This window comes from Solanum dulcamara, chromosome 1, assembly GCF_947179165.1.
Source record: "Solanum dulcamara chromosome 1, daSolDulc1.2, whole genome shotgun sequence".
NCBI lineage: Eukaryota > Viridiplantae > Streptophyta > Magnoliopsida > Solanales > Solanaceae > Solanum > Solanum dulcamara.
In genome coordinates, this window is record NC_077237.1 from 10,850,049 (window position 1) to 10,871,809 (window position 21,761).

Sequence of the window (21,761 nt, forward strand, 5' to 3'; positions counted from 1 at the left end):
CTAAACTTAAGAATGGGAAAACTCTTGATAGAGAACAGTGGGCAAGACACAAATTCAAATTAATCAAACTAAAAGATCTTAGACTATTATATTCTACAACATACCCTAAATAAAGTCCTAAATCTATTTTCTTAATATTTCTTCTTTTCCCTATTTGTCATTGGTTAAGAGCATGTAGAAATTCAATTTTAAGAATCAAGCATTCTCTAACAACATGAACATTGGAACAGCTGATAGGGGAAAATAGTAATTAAAAGTAGCACAATCAATTCTATCTTTTACCTTAAAATCCAAGATTAGGAAACATCTAATCTTGATGCAAATAGACTTCGATTTCTTAATTGCTTTTAAGATATGATTTCATAGGTAAAAACTATATTGAAAGAACTATAAATCACAATATTACAAGTCAAGCTTTATTATTTTGCTAACCTACTTGATATGAAGCATGCACATAAACACCCATAGTTTTGGATCACTTAGAGCTGATAAGCATGTTACACTGGCAAGTAACACTATAGATCATTGAGCTCAAGTGTTTGGTGGCCCGAAATTGACTTGGCTTCGCCAAAAAGCCTCATCTCTAAAAGCCCACTTTTTCGGGCTTCTTCTTATTCTTCTTTGGCATCTACGGTGGAAATCCAACTTTAGGTGGTCATTATGATCAGAAACTCACTCTCTGGAGAATTTTATTGACCTCGACGGGAGAATCCAGGCTATTCAGGAAGAATCGCAGCAATTCCCCAATCCTAACGAAGTAGTGATATTGATCCCCAAAAAAAGATTTTTTCAAGCGATTGTGTGAGAACTTTTTCTTCTGCCAAATGGTTGAGGCAATAGGAGTAACAACTTGGAGATAACGGGTCCAAGCCCCAACTACAAAAATTGGTGTGAGTTGATCTGCTCCAGTCTTGGTAGATAGGATTACCATGGATACATGTGCTTATAGGCCGGACGAGATGTCCGTTGAGTTAGTTGAGGTGTGCACAAATTAGTCAGACACCACCAATGTTGCAAAAGATTCTATATCATTCAGTAGAATGCTGACTGAAGAAATCAGCTCCACACTCAATATCATCTGTCTTGCTGCTTCCGGATTGAGCCATCAATATTCTGTAAACTCTCTTTGAACAAATCTCTCCCAATCTTCTATCATCTGCCAACATCCCTTCCACTCTCAAATCTTTCAGCAGAAATTCTTTCTCATGCACCTGAAAATTTTTCAAGAATAAAATGTGTTAGGAACTCATTTTATCCCCAAAAGACAAACATAATTACGGCATGAAATGTATCAACATCCAACCTTCCATTCACTGTTATTTGCTTAAGAGACTAAATAAGTACAACAACGCAAGTATTATCAAGCTCTATTTGAACTGGATCGTATGAATGGAACCTTGCATAACAGTATCCTCATTGAACAAGAATAAATTACATTACAAGAGAATACCAGCTCCACAAAGTAATTTGCCGCCTAGAAAATGACATTTCTTAAACATACCTCCTCAGTCCTCTCAGATGAACTGAATATATGCTAATCTAATGCAGTTTTTGAAGAAATTTTCACCCTCCTTAGAAAGGTCTTCATATTATCCAACATCTTAAGTTGAATACAATGGTTAAAGGGAGAGGGATAGTGTAACAAAACCACTCCATAACTACTTTTTCTCTCCCTTAGCCACTGTTAGTAGCCAGAATCCTACTTAGCTAGAACTTCGACTTGCAGATTGTAGCAAGTTTTTTGAGTGACACTGAAAGAAAGTACCATTCTTGATATCATCTTCCCATATATACAAAGCCATAAAAGTAAAAATAGTGAACAAGAAGTTGCAGCGTGATATCAGTAAATGAGAAACCTTTTCCAAGGGGATGGAGGAAATTTTATTGCTTACCGATTTACTAGGATCCATGTAAACACGCAAAAGAGATTTCATTGTGGGATATTTCTTCCATATGGCAATGGCAAATCGTGGCTGAACCTTTGGAATAGCCACCAATGCTTTCAACCTGCAAGAGACAACAAATCATTCAATAATAACGCAGCAGTCACCACTACCCTAGCATCGAATGTGGGAAATTGGGTAAACGCTAGTAAAAGTGGGTAAGCTTTTAAAGTTAAGTGATAAAGTAGCTTACTTTTACTATTAAACACACAATTAACCATTTTGAAAGTGCAGATCAAGTAGAAGCCCCATAGTACAGTGGAAACTAGCCAAAAACAAAACTTGCTAAATCGGGATCATAACTCAAACATCCTTGTTGGAGTCAAATGGAGCAGGAGAAGACAGTACAATTCGGCAGTAAATGATGGATATCTATCTAAGTCGATCAGGAGTGGTGATAAAATAAGCACATAGAAAAAGAGAAAAATGAGACTCAACTCAAGATAGAGATACAACAACAAATTTGCAGATTTTGACTAGACTAACTTGGAAAATGTTCCCTGCATATAACTATGATCTTGCTTGCTTCAATAAGCTCTAAAAGATTAATGCAAGACAGCAAGAGCATAGAAATACAACGACAATTCAATTAGAGGGTTTCTCAGGGCAGTATAGGTTTTAATGAAACCGAAAAGGTTAAAAAAAAAGTAAGGAAGATACATTGTTATTTCAACAAAAAAAAGGTTCTTATTAAGAGAACAATTGAGGCCAAGATAGTGAGTGATTCACAGCCTCGGGAGTTCACCAGAAAACTTGTGCAGCTTTTGTCCATTGCACATGTTTATGGACATTGAGGAAATCCAAACTTCTAAATTGGAAAACAGCACAAGCACTTACCATGGGCTCTTTTTTATCTGGTTCTTGTCAACGCAATCCTTGGGAATAAGAGAACCATTTGCATTAACAGATAGTCTTGTTAACTTGTTTCTGTGAAAAAACAAGAACGTCTTAGCAATGACATGTGAAACTAGAAACAGTAAGAAAACGTTAAACTTCTTTATCATCTCTATTTAGTCTAGGAAGTTGGCCCAGAGAACAAAACTCCTGAGGCATCTGCATATTGAAATGTCTCGAGCATCACATCTCATTTGAACCAAGAGCAGAAAAGACATAAATGACTTTTTTCATTCAACCGGGTATAGTACTCTCTCTGGCCACACTCCATTAGCAGTGGATCAGTCCCTAGGAAATGAGCCAGGACTTGATACTCTTCAAGTATAATCTTCAAAAGTATTTTTCTTTGATAAGACATAATATCTCATTCCTTCAGTTCCTAGTCCCCTTTATACCACAACTTCTAATTTTAAAACAAATTTATTTGACAAATCTATCATATTTTTCAGAAAGTGATTCATTATCAAGTCACCTAAACTCCTAACATTGACTTAATTGTCATAAACATTTGTGAGATATACATCATAGACGATGCACTTGGAGCTAACCTTCCATAGCTAAATTGAAGTTCCGATAATACAAAGCTAATCATAAGGAAAAGCATGTGTGCAGACTTGGGACACTCCTTGAAGGTCAATGTTCGCTTTTTACTTTTTATGCATTAATGTATATAATATGCTATAATAGTCCAAATGGGAGGGAACTAAAGCCAGAGATGCAGACGGGTTTAAATTGTGGTGCTCAGGTGGCTCGACAAGTAGGAATGGAGTAGGCATTTTAGTAGATGGGAAGCTTAGGGAGTTAGTGGCGGAGGTGAATGGCAGGATGATGGAGATTAAGCTAGTCATTAGGGTCTTACTTTGAATGTAATTAGTGCTTATGCGTCTCAAGCTGGCTTGGACGAGGAGGTTAAAAAGTGGTTTTGGGAGATTTGGACAAAGAGGTGAGAGGTATCCTACACACCGAGAAGTTTTCCATATGAGGAAACTTCAATGACCATATCGGGACAACTTCGAGGGGTTATGATGATGTGCACAACAGCTTTGGTTTTGGAGACGGAAATGACAGAGGAGTGTCGCTTTTGAACTTCGCAAAAACTTTTGATTTGGTGATAGCTAATTCGAGTTTCACGAAGAAAAGGATCACTTGGTGACCTTTAATAGCACGGTGGCTAAGTCTCCTTACATTCACTTGTGGGACTACACTGAGTTTGATGTTGTTGACTTGTTGTTGTATCTATATAATATGCTATCTTTAACATCAGGTATCCAAATATACAAGCAAATTTTCTCCGACAAATGACACTCAAAACTTTTTAAAAAAAAATAGTCATTATTGAGTAGTAAGACTCAGAGTATTAAACATGAAGAAACAAGGGCTTTGATAAATAAACTGATAGAAACTTTTTTAAAAAATAGTAATTATTGAGTAGTAAGACTCAGAGTATTAAACATGAAGAAACAAGGGCTTTGACAAATAAACTAACTGCTAAACTCTATAATAAATTTGGATGTACAAACTATCATATAGGATAATACTATTGATGTTGAAGTTAAGATCAAGAAACACCAAACCCTCTATCTACCTAATGAATAACTATCCAACCTCTTTAAGGGCCAGCTGAATTATTTAATATAAACATTGTCAATCTCATTCCAAAGTACATAGATATGGGATAATAATGACTCTTATGTATGTTTCAGATTCTCAGTGATCCATTAATCTGTAAAAACTAGCAGATACGAAACATGTATGTATTTTATATTTCGCAGATTATGAAGCATCGCATTAAGGGATCATTTGATTCACGGATTCATTATGCAAAGATTATAGTAAAGCGAATGTCTGTCTTTTTTTTTAATTTGATGGGCATAATAAAGTGATTGTAATGTGAAATAATAATGTAAGAATTTAAATTCAACCAATAATAATGTAGGGATTGTTATGCAAGGATTGTCTACTTTAAGAGCATTTGTCGTTACAAAATCATATCCAGGTATTACTAATATAAGTATATCTATTTCACATTTTACCCCAGAGAAAATAATATATAGATGATCGCATACATTTTACCACCACTAAGAATACAGAGTTAATCACTGAACCAACTGTTGCATTAGCTATTGCAGAGTTGTAAACTGGAAAACCAAATGTTTTACTAGTTATCCAGAAACACATGCAATGTGGAATTTCATGTTGCAAACTAAAAGTTAACATAAGTACTCCATAACTTTATGTCACGTTTATTTTTCTCAGGTGTCCAGACAACAAAATAATTATGGTGGCATTATTTCTGGATTTTTCGTTTGCTCACTTACGTGTCTTATGAAAGTGAAATGGTCTATCACCATAGAGAACTGCATTAGTTATATACTGAATGTCACTAGATATTTAATTGAACTGTATACAACTACAACTCAATCAAAAATTAGTTAGCATAATACCTCGGACCCCCTGAACTTGGCACCACTAATTCAGTGCACACATAAAACTATTTATTTGTCCTAATTACCCCTCTATACTTGGCTATTTGGTAGTCTTCACCCCCGTGGATGACCTCAGCCCAAGGAGGAGGTGTGATGCACTCACTGCCATGTGGATATTTTTTGTCCACGTGGTATTGTTAATAATAAAATATATTTTTAACTTTTTAAATTCATTAATTTTTCAAAAGTAAATAAGCAGAAACCAATTCTTGCTGTTTAATGAATTACAAGCTTAGCTCTACTGAATGAAATCATTGTACCACCTGCCCACTCATCCAAAAAGGAAATGAAAAAATGTGACCAAATATTTTCCTCCTAAAAGCAACATACTCACTCCGTTCATTTTTACTTGTCCAGTTTGGACGTTGCACGCCCCTTAAGAAACAATGATTGACATAAGTATCTTACAACAATACCATATTAATTAATGTTTAGTCTTAAGGTCTTAAGATATGATTTGGAGAATAAGTAATTAATGTTAAGAGTAAAACATGGGGTAAAATATGTTTTTTTCTTCATATGCTAAAAGTGACAAGTAAAACTGAAAATGTATTTTTAGTATAGTGGAAGAGCGACCGGACCTGATGAGGTTCCTGTGGAATTTTGAAAAAGCGCGAGCTCGGTAAGTTTGGAGTGGCTGACTAGGCTATTTAATGTCATCCTTAAGACGGCAACGATGCCCGAAGAATGGAGGTCGAGCGTAATGATCCCCCTATACAAGAACAAGGGAATATCCAGAGCTGCGACAACTATAGGGGTATCAAGCTTCTAAGCAATACTATGAAAGTGTGGGAAAGAGTGGTGGAGATGAGGGTGAGGGGAGGAGTGTCTATTTCAGAGAACCAGTTCGGATTTATGCCGGGAAGCTCAACTACAGAAGCCATCCATCTTATGAGGAGACTGGTGGAGCAGTATAGGGAGAGGAAGAGGGACTTGCATATGGTATTCATTGACCTAGAAAAGGCTTATGATAAAGTTCCACGAGAAATACTGTGGAGATGTCTGGAGGCTAAAGATGTACCGGTGGCGTACATTAGGTTGATCAAGGACATGTATGAGGGTGCCAAAACCAAGGTAAGGACAGTAGGAGGGGACTCAGAGCACTTCTCAGTTGTGATGGGGTTGCATCAAGGATCAACTCTTAGTCCGTTTTTATTTGTCTTGGTGATGGATGGATTGACGCGACAAATTCAAGGTGAGGTGTCATAGTGTATGCTTTTCGCGGACGACATAGTCTTGATCGATGAGACTAGTAGTGGAGTTAACGCTAAGCTGGAGGATTGGAGACATACCTTGGAGTCTAAAGGGTTTAAGCTGAGTAGGACCAAGATAGAGTACTTAGAGTGCAAGTTTAGTGAGACACCTCAGGAGGTTGGCGCGGAAGTTAAGCTTGGAGACCAGGTCATCCAAAAGAAAAGTAGTTTCAAGTACCTTGGGTCTATCAGGCAAGGCAGCGGGGAGATTGACGAGGATGTCACACACCGTATTGGGGCAGGGTGGATGAAATGAAGGCTCACTTCCGGTGTGCTATGTGACAAGAGGGTGCCACCACAACTTAAGGGCAAGTTCTACAAAGTAGTGGTTAGACCGGCTATGTTATATGGGGCGGAGTGTTGGCCAGTTAAGGTCTCCCACGTTCAAAAGATGAAAGTTATCGAGATGAGAATGTTGATATGGATGTGTGGGCATACCAGGAGCGACAGAATTAAGAACGGGGCTATTCGGGACAAGGTAGGAGTGGCCTCGGTGGAAGACAAGATGCGGGAAATGCGACTGAGATGGTTTGGGCATGTGAAGAGGAGAGACTCAGATGCCCCAGTGTGGAGGTGTGAGAGGTTGGCCGTGGATGGTTTCAAAAGAGGTAGAGGTAGGCCGAAGAAATATTGGGGAGAGGTGATTAGACAGGACATGGCGCAGCTGCAGCTGACCGAGGACATGACCTTAGATAAGAGGGTGTGGAGGACACACATTAGGGTAGAAGGCTAGTACATAGTCACGGTATTCTATCGTATTAGTAGACGCTTTAGCAAACTATAATTTCTTGTTTTCTGATGTCTGCTATTATCTATTACTTTCAGTAGTTTTCGTACTTTGATTACTCTATTTTATGTGTAGCGCCCCCGTTATTTGTCTTATCAGATCGCTTTGAACTTATTAACCTCTTAACTTCTTAGCCTTATCTAACGTCTTTTTATGCTTTATTGAGCCGAGGGTCTTTTGGAAACAGTCGTCCTACCTTGATAGGAGTAAGGTCTGCGCACAATTTACCCTCCCCAGACCCCACATTGTGGGATTCCACTGGGTTGTTGTTGTTGGACAAGTAAAAGTGAACGGAAGGAGTAGTAAACAAGAGGCAGTGGCGATCGACACCCCTTTGTTGTAAAATTACACTATGTAGCTAGGTAAAATTATTTTTTTATGTATATATATATCACATATTGACACTCTTTGGCTTCTATGCGATTTTACTTCTTTATATTTTGACACCCTTGGCCGAAATTTTGGCTTCGCCACTGACAAGAGGCCTAATCTTTCCTAATTAAGAAGTTTAGTAGACAAAAGGTAGTATTGTATTAAACTCCACAAATTCACAATTCAGTTGGTATTAATTAATAAAGTAGCCCAAATTTTATTTCAAATTACTACAAGCCCGACACATTGATATAATATAGGTGGTCGCGTATACGGCAATTATCCAAGAATATGAGTTCTCTGAAATATAACTTTGGCATACCTAAACTGACAAGAAGCTAGGCTGCAAGTCAGCCCAGCTACATGTTCAGCTAATTCAGCTTCATCGACACAGTGCCTAGAATGCACCTTAACAAAGTTAATTGTTAATTTTGAGAGAGCCTGCCAAAGAAAAGAGGAATTCAATACCCAAGGAAAAGCACCAGAATCTCAAGCTTACACAAATAAGATACTTAATTATTTCCAATAAATCAATAATTACAAGAATCAGTGTTGCAACAACCTCCTCTATAAGTGGTCGTTTCCAACCAGTATGATTGGCAGGGTCCTTGTATTGTCCTTGTTCCCTATCACCAATAACAGTAACAGTTATTAGGCACTGTAGAAAATTAAATATATTTCTGTTGTCTTAAGCATTAGAGATCTTGAAGACTTGACCAATTGTTTCTTTGAGCTATACATGAAATTCATTCTGTTGAACATAGAGGAATTGGGACAGAAGAAGAAGTGCTTAGACTTGCCAAAATATGATGGCAAAGTAAATACATTCACAAGACAACCTTTTTAGGGGCACACAGAATTCCACCAACAAAAAGAAAATAAATATATGCCCAAGATTAGAATGATCTATGTTACATGGATTTGGTTACAAGTATCAAATATGCTATGTATGACAATGACGTTCTGCAATCAGCAAATAATTTGTGTATTAAGAAGGATTATGAAATACACAAACCCAGATCATACCAACTCAACAAGTTCATGTACCAGAGGAGTTGCCTAACATATCAAATTTGAACTGCTGTATTTCTCTATATACTTCTAAAACAAAGCAACTAGAAATAAACTTCCAGTTAGAATTATTTTAACTGAACTTTTTACCCAAGCTTCAATTAATATTAAAGGTGCTGCTACTTCTTTTTATAACCGAAATCACTGGGGGACTTTTCTGCTACTTATTCTTTCTTTCTTGAAAAAAGAACAATTAGATACTCAGCACATGGTTTGAAAGCATTACAATAGAAAACCACAAGAAACCTAATAAGTGCATCGTCATTGTACTTAATACAAATTGCTCCTCAAAGCGTCATTCCATCTTACTTAACATTCAACAAAAAAAAGTAATCAACAACGGAATGTTAAATTCATGATCTGTAACAGCTTGTTTTCATCTCTCTACACGAAGAGAAGAACATTGAAAAAGAAAGGCAACTATAACAGAAAGTTCTATAAATGGAGAACAGATGTAGTCAACATTCCAATGGTCAAATTCAGGATCTTCTGTCATACATGAAGAAGAAAAAGGTTGAAAAAGGCAACAACAGAGTTCTACAAATGGAGAACAGAAGATATATATGTGTGAGTATACATAGCAAAAAAAGAAACAGATTCAAGAGAAAATAAATTAATAAACTTAACAATAACAACAACTACACCTTAATCCCAAGCTAGTTGAGAAATTTAATGAACTTGAAGTGAAAAGGAGTTGAGATGAAGGACAAAAATGAAGTTACCGTCAACCTTTTGTTGATGTATGCCAAAAGCTTGTTTGTGAGATAACAAACTGTATGAAGAGGATAAAGGCGTTGAACACGGGAAACATGACTCATCAATGATTTGCTATTCACAAGGTTGCAAAACTCTTCGGCCTCAAATATGAATAATACATATGGAACATCGATAACTTCAGATGAGATCTGCACAAAAGTAATGAATCTAATGATGTCAATAAATTGCAAAAGCTAGAAAGAATAGCTACGCTTAGCTTTAGAGAACCAATTCAACAACTTGATACTGTAGATACACAATTGCCATCATACGCATGACAAGTAGAAAGCTCAAAAGAATAAAATCAGAGACCAGCAAGACAAACTTTTGCATAGTACAAGAAAAACAATTTGGCACAGTTATCAAAACGCTAACACCAGCACTATGCTCTTTCAAAGCCCAACTGGACATCCGATATTATTCTTAGTATGAGTGTTGAAATATGTAACCACCTCATTTGAAACCTCAATTTTCAGAGCAGAAACACTTTTATTACTTGTATAGGTCCCCCATACCGCACACACTCACATGCAAGCTTGATTTTTTTACTTGGCTCGTATATGAAAAGATGACATTTGCCTTCTCTTACACTATTTTTGTTAAGTACGGTGAAGTATTATTCACAAGTTGCTCTTATACCATATTCCATGTGGTCCTCTCAGTTAAAAACATTAATTGCTAGACACGGGTTGACAAACAGTGAAAAGGAACTTCAATATTTCAAAAGTATGGAAGTACTTACAGATATCATGTAAAAAAGTAAGAGGCATTGATTTCTACTACTTTATTTTCAGATTTTTTTGATTTTTTTTTGTGGGGGGGTGGATAGCATACTAATAGAGTCTGTTGAACTAAAGAATTCAGGACAAGTAAGTTCTTTAAAATAAAGGTCTGATGTGACTTATTTATATTGCTTTGATATTTAAAAGTCGAACTTTAAAGTTGCCCCATTAGTTGCTAAGTACCTAGGTTGATGTGAGACTTAGAAGTATGTTTCAGAATTCCTTATGGTAGCAGGTGATTGGCATAGTATTATTGTGTTAAAAATGAATGAATATTAGTGGATATCACTTACATTGGTAAGTTTTATAGGGAACGTACAGCCATAGAAGCAAGGGAAAGTCTATCAAGTATTTTTAGTACCCCAGAAAGGCTTGTGTTGGTGTCTTACACATTAAGGACCTGTCCTGACCATAGATTGGGTTGTGACGAGTAACTACCCAAATATTACCATCGGAAAAAACCAAACTATGCAAAGATAATTGACATCCAAATGAATATCGCATAAAGATGCATATATTTTAGCACTAAATATAGTCAATTATGCATCTATTATTCTACTGAAAGTTAAATGAGTACAATAGTTTAGTATATGACATTAAAAACAACAATTAAAAGGTGGTCAAGTAGCTTAAGATGATATGCTAACTGAAATCTACCAAATTTCTGATGAAAAAAGTTACCTTAGATAGTTCCTCTGGGACACGCATTGACCACACAATAGTCTTTTCAATTGGATTTGATTTAATTTGGTAGGAAAGACCTTTCTCAGCAAGTCTTGTTAGCAAATGGCCTGACTTGGTGACAATGCCATGTAAGACAGTCGATTATATGCAATAAAGGGTACATGGAAGGGGGTGGGAAGAAACTAACAGAGAAATAAAACCTACCTCCAATTGAGCCTAGTTCCACAACCTTAGTGTCAATTTGAGCTATAATAGACTTCTGTGCGAACTTTCCCTTTTCCCACTTCTGCTTTTCCTTTTCTAGCCTTTTCTGCTCAGCAGCTTCAGCCTTTTCGGCTGCCTTTTTCAATTTCTCTTGCTGAATTATGAATATACATTAGATTATATGCCATAATTACTTAACCTCCTCCAAATAGAGAGTCTTTTGCAGGAAGGCTTACCTCTTTCTGATATCTTTTTTCTTCCTTTAGGCGAAGCTGTTCTTCCTTTGACATCCTCATTTTCCCTGTTGCTTCATTCCCACTGCTTCTGTTACTTCTATTGCCTTTACCTTTGCCTTTTGGTCTTGAGACCTCATCTTTTGTCTCCAAGGAATCAATTTCTTCATCAGGATGATCGTGGTCCTGTAAGAAAATTGCACCATCAAAATTTACATAGAGGCAGCCCTTTTGAGAATTTAGAAAAGTTCTAGACAAAGAATAAAACATTAAGAACATGTCTTAAGCCTTATCCTTCACGCTAATTTTTTAGGCGAATAGACTTGTAATCTTCAGATGCCTTTTTCATTTGGCAGAATATGCACTCAAGATTGAAATGTTCTACCCTTCTGATAAAATAAGAAACCCCTAGAGGTTCAAACCATTTTAAAACAGTTTTGATATTCACAGTGTATGAGTAGGTGTATTAAAATGAAATGAGTAGTTCACGAACAAAACTCACTCTGCTGATTTAAGCTCAACTTGAGTTCATTTAATTATTACAAACTCAGTTTAATCAGACCATTTGACTAAATGTTGTTCATGAAGAATTTCTTCCCTAGTTTCTTTGGAAAAAGATATATGGTTGAGCACTTAGGGTTTCCGCTTTCCACCTCAGGTCCTCAATGCTCAACAGCTCTAGCCTCCTTCTCATTACCTCCCCTCACCTCTTTCTCCAAGTTTCTCCTTTTCCCTCTCCCCATGAGTGCTTGTTTTCTTGTCTTAAGGTATTGGTAGTCCAGGCTTCTCCTTCTCTTTTTCTCCAGTCCATCTAAGCTGCAACTTCTCATTGCTATTGTTGTCTGCCAATTATTCTTTTCTTCCAAACCTTTAAACTCATTTTTGATATTTCATTTTATTCGGTATTTCTTTGATTGAACCCTGAGAAATGAGATCAATTTGATAGCATGATCGAGAGCTAATTTGATTGGAATTGATAAGAAACTTCGTGGAATGGTTAAAAACAGTAAAGTTTATTCTTAATTTAAGCTCGACTTCAAGATTTTTCTTGAGGATCCAAAAGCAACCAAACAGCAGTTTAGGCCCCAAGGATAAGCGAGCAAAGCTGAAATTGAATATTCACAACTCTGTCTAACTCACTTGTTCACATTCCAATTTACAGGAGTATATGGCTCCACTCCCATATTCCTGAAGCAAGTTACGAGGTATCTGTATTAACTTATATAGTTGAACAGGAGTCAAATCAACTTTTTTCCAGCGATGTAGTCAGTAGTCGAAGTGTCAGAAAATCCTAAAGTTAACTGAACATGGCTTTTCTTTTTATTGTCTTCTTCTTTTGAAATTATCTGTTCAAACATCACACAAGTTTCTGTGGATGATGTGTGTTCCAGGGAATGGTCCTACCATAATGCAACATCCTGATAAAAGCTGGCTTTTCTTTGAGGGGCACACATGCATGTAGCGTATTTTTTATTCATATTAAGAAGAACAATGGCAAGGGAAACAGTGAGCCTATTGCTATCAAAACAAACAAGAAAATGTTGAAATATAATAATAAACTTGAGCCAGACAAACACACCAGAGAAGGACCGGCTTCAGTCAAATTTAGATGAGAAACATCTTCTGGCATTTGCATAAAATTGTCAATACCTGTTCAATAGTTTTTCGACTCAGTTGAATAGCTTAACAGTTAATTTCAGTCAATAGAAAGTTTGATTCTCTAATCTTATTCACTAGTAGAGTAAAGAGCAGTAGCTTACCAAGAGAAAAGGTGGACCCGAAAGGTCTGGAACTCCATTCTGTCTCCTTTACAACTGCCTCCGTGGAACAAACTTTCTCCTCCTCCTTCCAGGCACCACGATAACCACTATTCTCAGACTCATTATCAGACTCCAAACAAATTACTCCATCAATTCCTGAAGGATGGCTTAAATTTAAGAAGAGCCACAGGTTCAAGTCGATGAAAACATACCGCATGAGCAAAAATTTCACAAATAGCAATTCATGCAAACTTCGAGAATAAAATTGTTTACTACAAAAGCTACCAAGAAAATGGTGCAAGAGATCTCCTCTGAGTTAAAACAGCCCATTCTGCAAGGAAAGGTGCGGACAAAGGCTACACAGCAATTTCTCTTCTTAAGTTATAAATAAAAAAAAGTAAGAAGTATGCTAAGAAAATAGGTAAACCAGAATTGACCACTAAATGAGAAGAATCCGCAAGTATGTCAAAGTTAGGTTGTCATTTTCCTATTTGTTTCATATAAACTTAAATCTATAAACCAATGTACCCATAATCTTTGGGTTAACAAATACTTTGCATCAGAGAAAAACGCAATGAGGAGTATGCCTAACTAGCTCAAAGTATTATGGCTGACCATGAATGAGTCACACCATGAATCTGCCTTTGCAGAAAATAACTGAATAATCAAACACAACTCATAGGAGCAGACAGGGTGATGCATCATGAAGAGTAAACAAAACAACCACTCATCCAGGTTATAATAAGTATTACAGAAGATTCCTAGTATTAGTTTAACATGATATATGTCCAGGAGAAAGGAAAACACACTAAAAGGGCAGGCAGGCAGCCTACCCTGACGCAAGTATCTGATTCCACGGCTTGAACCGTAACCTATAGGTCACATTGAGACAACTTTATCGTTGCTCCAAGGCTCTCATTCGGAAAGACAAACCCACTGCACAAAAAGAATGGGTTTGATTACTGAGGACAGAATGTGACTGGAATATGGTACACTTATTTTCAGGCACATTCTAGTACCAGACCAAAGATATTGTAAATGCATTTCATGTTCTTTGTACAGTTAACTAGTAAAGTTAAAGAAGCAAAACCATATAAGAATCATAAAAGAAAGGCCTGGAAATGATTCATTTAAATTCTTATATGAAAGCTTAAGCTTCAACTTGCCGTAGTACTGTCTTGAAGGCAAAGCAACTGTAATCGCATGCTAGATCAACAAAAGCAATGCTGAAGCTTCTGGAGATGAATGATGATGACAAAGCAATTTATATAAACTAATAACAGTGATCATCAAATAAAGAATATGAGTCAGGAAACTGAAGTGAACGACCTATAAAGTTAGCTAATGACAGAAGGAATAAATAATAGATAAATACCATTCCCTCGGCCCCAATTTATATGAAATTGTTTGGCTAGGCACGAATTTAAGAGAAAGAATGATTTTTTAGAACAAAGAATGATTTTTTAAACGTGTGGTCTAAAACAAGCCATCAAAAATTTGGTGGCTATAAATCATCTCATTAAGGATGAATGAGAAGTTTAAAGTTGAATTGTTAATAGATATAGAAAGATGACTTCTTCTTCTTTTTTTTGGCATAATGGTAACTATGATGTCTCAAAACTTGACATTCAATTAAAAAACTTCAAATTAGGCCAATTTAAGTCTTACCGCCATCTTTGTTGTGGTCTATCATTGAAGAAGAGCAATTCTGTGAAACAGCATTAGCTTTAGTGGATCTGACTATTGGAACACTATATTTTGAAAGCTCTGATGCCGGGGTTTCAGCAACCATGGATGGGGTCAAATCAAGACCTGAAGAAAAAGAGAAAATTTGTGTCAGCACTTACTTCCCTTTCTTCTTTTTTGTTATCCAAACTTGCATGCATTCGACATTGTTTTCTGAATTATCACTTACAGACCAAAAATAAATAAAGCTAAACCTCAAATGGAAGTGTCCAACATGGTAGTGTTTTATGAAAATTTCAGCTTGGATTCGAAGAACCCATAATCCATGGACAAACAAAAGCACTTAAATAAAACAAGGATTGAAATGGAAAAGGTCCAAATGTTGTATAATTCACATTAATTTCTAAAATGAGACATCATCTACTGTATAAAGACTAACACGCATAAACCAAAACTCTGTGATTTCAGACTAATTGCTAAATAATCACTTAAATCCAAACTATGCTGAAGAAATATGAACTCACAGGAAGACTCAGGGTCCAAAATTGAAGAGGAACCCAATGAGCATCTAACAAAGGAGACTTCAGGTTTGGAGAAATCAGACATAGGGGTCTCAGCCACGAAGGAAGGTGTAGACTTTGAAGACCTAAACGGTGTCGGATCATCGTCTTCGATTACCAGAACTGTAGGGTTCCAATTAGTAGACCTTTCGGTTCTTTGCTTCTTCTTGGATGGAATTGTCAGCGGAGTCGATAGATCAATGGTGTCATTCCGATTGACGGAGTAACCATATCCGCCGTTGCCACAGTCGTCTTCGTCATCGGAGAGAATGTCGACGGAGATCGGCTGAGACATTATTTCAGAAGTTGTAATTTGAAGGGTCGAGGGATTTATGCTTCAGCGTTAGGGCGGGAAAGGAAATAGACAAAGCCAAAGGAATTGTGTGACTTATTACTGTTCAAAATCAAATCCTAATCAATAATTTAATTAATATAGTTAATGATTTATTGATACCAGATAGATTACTTAATTATTATTTTTTGGATAATTGTTAATCCATTAAAAATAAATTGTTTTTATATTTTTACTCTTGAGTATAAAAACTTACCTATTGTTACTTTGTCAACCTTAACACTCTGTTTGGATGGTTGCTACGTATTATTTTAATAATGTATCATATTGTATTGTATTGTTTGACTAAATACAATATTTGAATAGATTGTATTGTTCTTTGTCGCTACATAATGTCACACATCAATAATTTAAATGATAAACCTACAAAAAAAGATAGTATACAAAACAGAACTATGAATAATAGTATTCGTCTTTTATATTTTCATATCTATGTCTCTAATTGCTACTACAAAGTGAAAATAGTAAAACAGAAAAGAATTAAATGATATTTTGTTTTCCTTCACACCATACAATCACAATTACTTGATGCAATTTTAGTTATTATTATTATTATTATTATTATTATTATTATTATTATTATTATTATTATTATTATTATTATTATTATTATAAGATAAGACGAGTGAAATGAATGTGAGATTTCTTGTTCATTTACAATTTCAACAGAAGAATTTTTTTTTGAGTTTTCTTATATGTAAAAATAAAGATCTCTTATAAAAAAATATAAAATTAAAAATAAGATGTAAAGGATTAGAAAATCATTTCTCCGGACGAACCAATTACTTGTACTTTTAATTATATTTATTTCAATATTATTGCTCATTCATTCAACGTGAAGAGAGAAAGAGAGAGTTGACTTCTCAAGCCTTTTAGTATATCCTTCTCTTTAGCCATACGCAAAATAATATAAGCACGTCTAACTAGAGTGAAATTATCCGCACTTTGTGCGGTTATAAGAAAAAAATAATAAATTACTATATTGTATTATTTTTATATATAAATTCTATATATTGATAGTTTCTTATTTTAAATGATGTATTATGAAATATTTATATTTAGGTTAGTGTTAGAGAATACAATATAGATCTTTGTCTTCATTCTGGACATGATAGTTCATTCATTTTTCTTCAATATGTAAAATAAAAATTCTTTGCTTTTTTTTTAAAGTACAAACCATTCATATGTACATAATAAAATAAAAATATATATAAAAGTGGTGAAGTAAATGAAATAATTAGAGTTATATTTTGAAACAATAATTTATTGTATTAAGTTGAAAATATTATTTTTTATTTTAAATCTTTATCTTTTGTAGGGGTACGATCCTTCATTCAAGCACCGATTTCTTGAGAAAAAGTCTTTTGGACTTTTACATTGTGACTTTATTATTACACATGCTTACTATATTTTTTTAATATTAAATAAATATTTTTAAAATTTATGAAAATGAAAAAAAAAAGAAGTTACGAATAATATTTAAGAGTAGAAGTTATAAATAATATAAAGAGATATGAATTACTAACAACTTAAATATATAATATAATTAGACATTAAATACATTAATCATTATGTATTGATTTCATTTGTAAAAATAAATAAAAGAACATAAAATAAGGGAGGAAATTAAATAAAGGGAGAAAAAAAAGGTAAATGATTTGTCTGCATAAGAGATGTGTTACATGCATAGACAAAAAATTGCATAGTTATGTAGTTAAGACATACAAAAAAAAATACACTATTACATTCATAATATAATAATAAAAAATATAAATACATTTCAACCAACAAAAAAATAGCTACAAAACATGCATAAAAGAATAAACAATGATAATATAAAATAAATTATTTCATTTTACAATGATAATATAATAGGATTGTAGTAGGTTAAAGGAGTAGTGTTGTCAATAAGTGTAGCTAAATTACCAGTACAAGCCAAAGTAAAAAAAAAATCTCTAGCCAAAATACTTTCTAATTATGCTTCAAAAAAAATCTTCTAGGCTTTCCTTTATAAGTAGATCCATCATAATGTTCCTCTCCCTAAAGTTCTGTCAAAGTTTTCAACATATGCTATTATTTAAAGAAAATTTTAAAATATAATTATGAATAAGTAAAATAAATTATCAAATGATAATAACATAAACACGAGAAATATATGCATTTTTGTTAATACAATAGTAGTTTAGTTTTATATATGACTTTGTTTCTTATTTCTTTATCATTTTAATTTTCTTTTCTCGTTGAAAATTAAATTTATATATTCGTTATATATAATGAAGTCACTCCAACATTATCAAATTAAATCATATTCAATCAAATCATCGATAAAGAAAATCTTGATGTGAAATTACTTTTTGTCTTTTTAAATTAAAGCCTGTAAATGAAAAAAAAAACTTGCCATTACGTACTATAATTTCAATAAGAATTTAAAGTTACATAAATAATAATACTAAATGTATAATTGCAATTGAGAAAAAAGGATAATTATATTAGACATATCAAATTAATTTACCTCATGAAATTGAACAATGCATGTATGATTTAACAATCTTCATTGTAGATCTTTCTCCGGCAAAATTAAATAAAAAAATAAAAAATGACCAACCACAAAAACAAAAGATGAAGCATAAGGAGAAATGAAAATAAAATAATCATCATATAAGTCTCAAAATAAGTTTTTATAAGAGTGATTTTAAGGTGTCATCAATTTGTATATTAAATTATTTGAAGGTTATGAATATGAAAGGTTAGGAGTTATGGACATTACTAATATTAATTAAGAGTAGAATTCATGTATTAAGGAGATGACTTTATAAAATAAAATAATTAAAAAAATGAGAGAAAAAAACCCCAAAAGAAGAAAAAAGATACATATGAATGGAGGCCATAGAGAGGTGCCACATTACCTCGTGTATGATCCTCCTTTATATAGAGAGAGATATTTTTGAGGGGGTCATGAAGTGGAGATGTTTTTTTAAAAAAAAAATATAAAAGTTTATAGTAATAATTGGAGGGACAGGGAGAGAGAAAATATAAGAAAAGAGAGATGGTGAGAATTGATGAAATTACAATTAATTCATATTGATGGCTTCCAAGACATTTTTACATTTAGACTAAGCTAGGATGGATAAAAGTACATTTGAAGTGCCAAATTCTCAATAAAGAAATTGGGTAACATGGAACATTATATTCATTACAGAAATAAAATAAGTTAAACATCTTTTGGAAGCAAAATTTGGGGAAAAGTTGATTAGAAAGAATATTACACAACTCATAATTGTAGCTTATTGATGACATGATCCTATATATTAGGATTTTGAAGGCAGGGATTAAGATAGAAAATTAGTAAATAGTTATCGAGCGTTGTCTAATTTTCTTATTAGTATGTTTTATACTCTCCTACTCTTTTATTCTTTGATTTTATTGTCTCATTGGCTTCGTGTGTCACATTATTTGTTATTGCTACCAGTTCTCTTCTCCATAGTTTTCGATAGGACTGTACAGGACAAACCGATAAATCGCACCAAATCGACAAATCGAATCAAATCGGAAAAAAAACCCGACTAGTGGTTTGTTTTGACTTGGTTTGGTGTTTGGAAAAAAAACCCGACCAATATAGGGTTGGGTTGATTTTAACTAAAAAAAGTCAAACCAAACCCAAACCGACCCGATTATAGATATACTACTTTAAATTATGTTATACATAAAAATATTTATTAAAATGTAATTTATAAATATTTTTTAAAATTTTTTCATAATTTTTTTTTTCTTTCTTACATTTAGATTTTGACTTGAGTAGCCCATCTAAATAATATACAAAAAACACTTATCTTATAAAGTTATATTATAAAGTTAAAACTTCAAACAGTGTTGTGCCTCCATCTTATATGTTGATATTTTGTACTAGAACTCTTTTTAAGAAGCACTGCTCTGTGCTTTTTATTAGATACTATGAGAAACCCGAAAAAACCCGAAAAAATCCAAAAAACTCGAGAAACCCGAAAAACCCAAGAAAAATTGATATCGAAAAACCCGACTTTTATTGGTTTGGTTTGGTTTATAGATTTAATAACCCGACAGAAATTGTTTGGTTTGGTTTGTAAAAAATCCGAACCAATCCGATCCATGTACACCTCTAGTTTTCGATGTAGATTTTTTACTATTATATATATTTTATAATTTAACCTTTGATATGCTTTATTTGGACTAAAAATCTATCGGATCGGAAATAATTTTTCTACGTCTATTAAATACCGATCCATATTTTTAGGTAAGACAAGTGCGTTCTTTTTCTTTTTTAAACCTTCACTCTAGCTAAGACATTTTTAATTATATTGTTACTTTTGTTTGGTCAACATACATTTTAATTACGTTGTTATTTTTATTTGGTCAACATATATACCATGTACTCTATAATACTAGCATCACTATAATAGTTGAACTTCCTAGTGATCCATATTAATTTGGTCATTCGTATAAAGAGGCGATACATAGTTTGGGGACTATATATAATTATAGTCCGAGAGATAACTTGTGAAAAAAGAATTATTTAAGTCATTAGTGTATTTTCAGTTAATGTAAAATTTTAACTTACTGTAATATAAAATTATGATCGTCGTTAGAAAAAAAATCATTTTTGTCGACTCCTCGCAAAGTTCTAACCAGAGAGAAACAAAAATTCTAGTTTTAAATGTTTTTTGTCCTACATAATTTGAATATTTTGAGGAAAGTTTTGAAGGAAAAATTGATTTTGACTATATTTATATGTATATTGTCAAAAATGACACGGGGGGGAAATTGGGCTTTGGGCCAAGTTGAGCCAGCCCGAATTTTGTGAATATATTTTTCAGTCATTTTAAAAATTAATTAATAAAAAAACATTTTTAATATTTAAAAATGACTACTTATGATTTAAATTATGTCTATTCCTTAAAGGTTTAAGTCCACTGGTTTGAATAGACACTTAGGTGTTATAAATACTTGATTACCCCAAAACGTAAATGTGTTAATATTTCTTTCCATTTTTTACTTGATCATTACAAATCACAAAATTTTATTCTTGCCTAAATTTGAATTAACCTATGATATTCAAATTTTGATAACTTTCTAAATTTTTGAAGAATTTCTCCAAATTTCCGCAACAATTTAAGTAGGGGATTTATTTTTTTAAGGACGGTGATTACACTATCAAAGACAATTTTAAAATATCTATAAATTTTTTAAAAATATTAAAATAATGAACCCCTCATTTTAATTTTCACCTTAAGTAGTTAATAATGTTTATTCAGAAAAAAAAAAGAAAAAAGGTAGAGATTCCGTGAAAAAGCAAAGTAGGGAAATGGTAACTCTTTAATAAAGCATTTGGGACACAAATATTGACATTTTAACTAATGGTCGGAAATGATTTTTATATTTTGAAAGCATACTATTATATTTTGCTTTTCTCCTGTAAGGTTTGGAAATTAACGTACCACATCAATATTAGCTGTCTAGATATATTTTTTAAAGTAAAAATATGTAATTATCAATTAAAAATTAAGTTAAGATATTTATCTATGTGTTATATCTGTTTTAATTATTCACTATGCCAAGGGCCGGACATGAAATTCCTTATGTAAGCATAAAATAAATAAAAATATAACAAAGAATATAGATCCAAAAACAACATCAATTGCATTCAGAGAAGGACATGACATTGTTTCAATTTAATAATGCAACCTTATAAAATGACAGCATTTGATTTTTGTAGTTATCATAAATCAAATAATTAAAGATGTTGCCAACCATGACAAAATAGGGGGCACCATCTCATTGTCTTTCATGTTCCTATTTTTAACAAAGACAATGACTCCAATGGTTGCCATTTGCCCTTTCTAAAACTCCTTAATCAATAGTATAGCGATAAATTCAGAATTTAAATGCGATCAATTTTAAATTA

At 33.5% G+C, this 21,761-nt stretch overlaps 1 protein-coding gene across 1 annotated transcript; it reads right to left on the bottom strand.

Moving 5' to 3' along the window:
- Positions 1-313: 313 nt before the first annotated feature.
- LOC129901687 (crossover junction endonuclease EME1B-like) lies at positions 314-15,828 on the bottom strand. The gene is made up of 13 exons (XM_055976947.1): positions 15,436-15,828; positions 14,894-15,037; positions 13,226-13,381; positions 13,045-13,115; positions 11,469-11,651; positions 11,233-11,386; positions 11,026-11,135; positions 9,536-9,711; positions 8,298-8,361; positions 8,058-8,176; positions 2,781-2,870; positions 1,893-2,007; positions 314-1,211 (listed from the first exon to the last, which is right to left on the bottom strand). The coding sequence occupies exons 1-13, from the start codon at positions 15,764-15,766 to the stop codon at positions 1,029-1,031; spliced, it is 1,896 nt and encodes a 631-aa protein (XP_055832922.1). The 5' UTR covers positions 15,767-15,828; the 3' UTR covers positions 314-1,028.
- Positions 15,829-21,761: the final 5,933 nt, after the last annotated feature.

What these genes read in the sequence shown, in the direction of transcription:
- LOC129901687 (XM_055976947.1), bottom strand. Translation starts at nt 15,766, where the DNA reads ATGTCTCAGCCGATCTCCGTCGACATTCTCTCCGATGACGAAGACGAC. An exon ending in CGGGTCCACCTTTTCTCTTG is followed by an intron (nt 13,116 to 13,225) that starts GTAAGCTACTGC and finishes ACTATTGAACAG; the next exon opens with GTATTGACAATTTTATGCAA. An exon ending in CAGATAAAAAAGAGCCCATG is followed by an intron (nt 2,008 to 2,780) that starts GTAAGTGCTTGT and finishes TGTCTCTTGCAG; the next exon opens with GTTGAAAGCATTGGTGGCTA.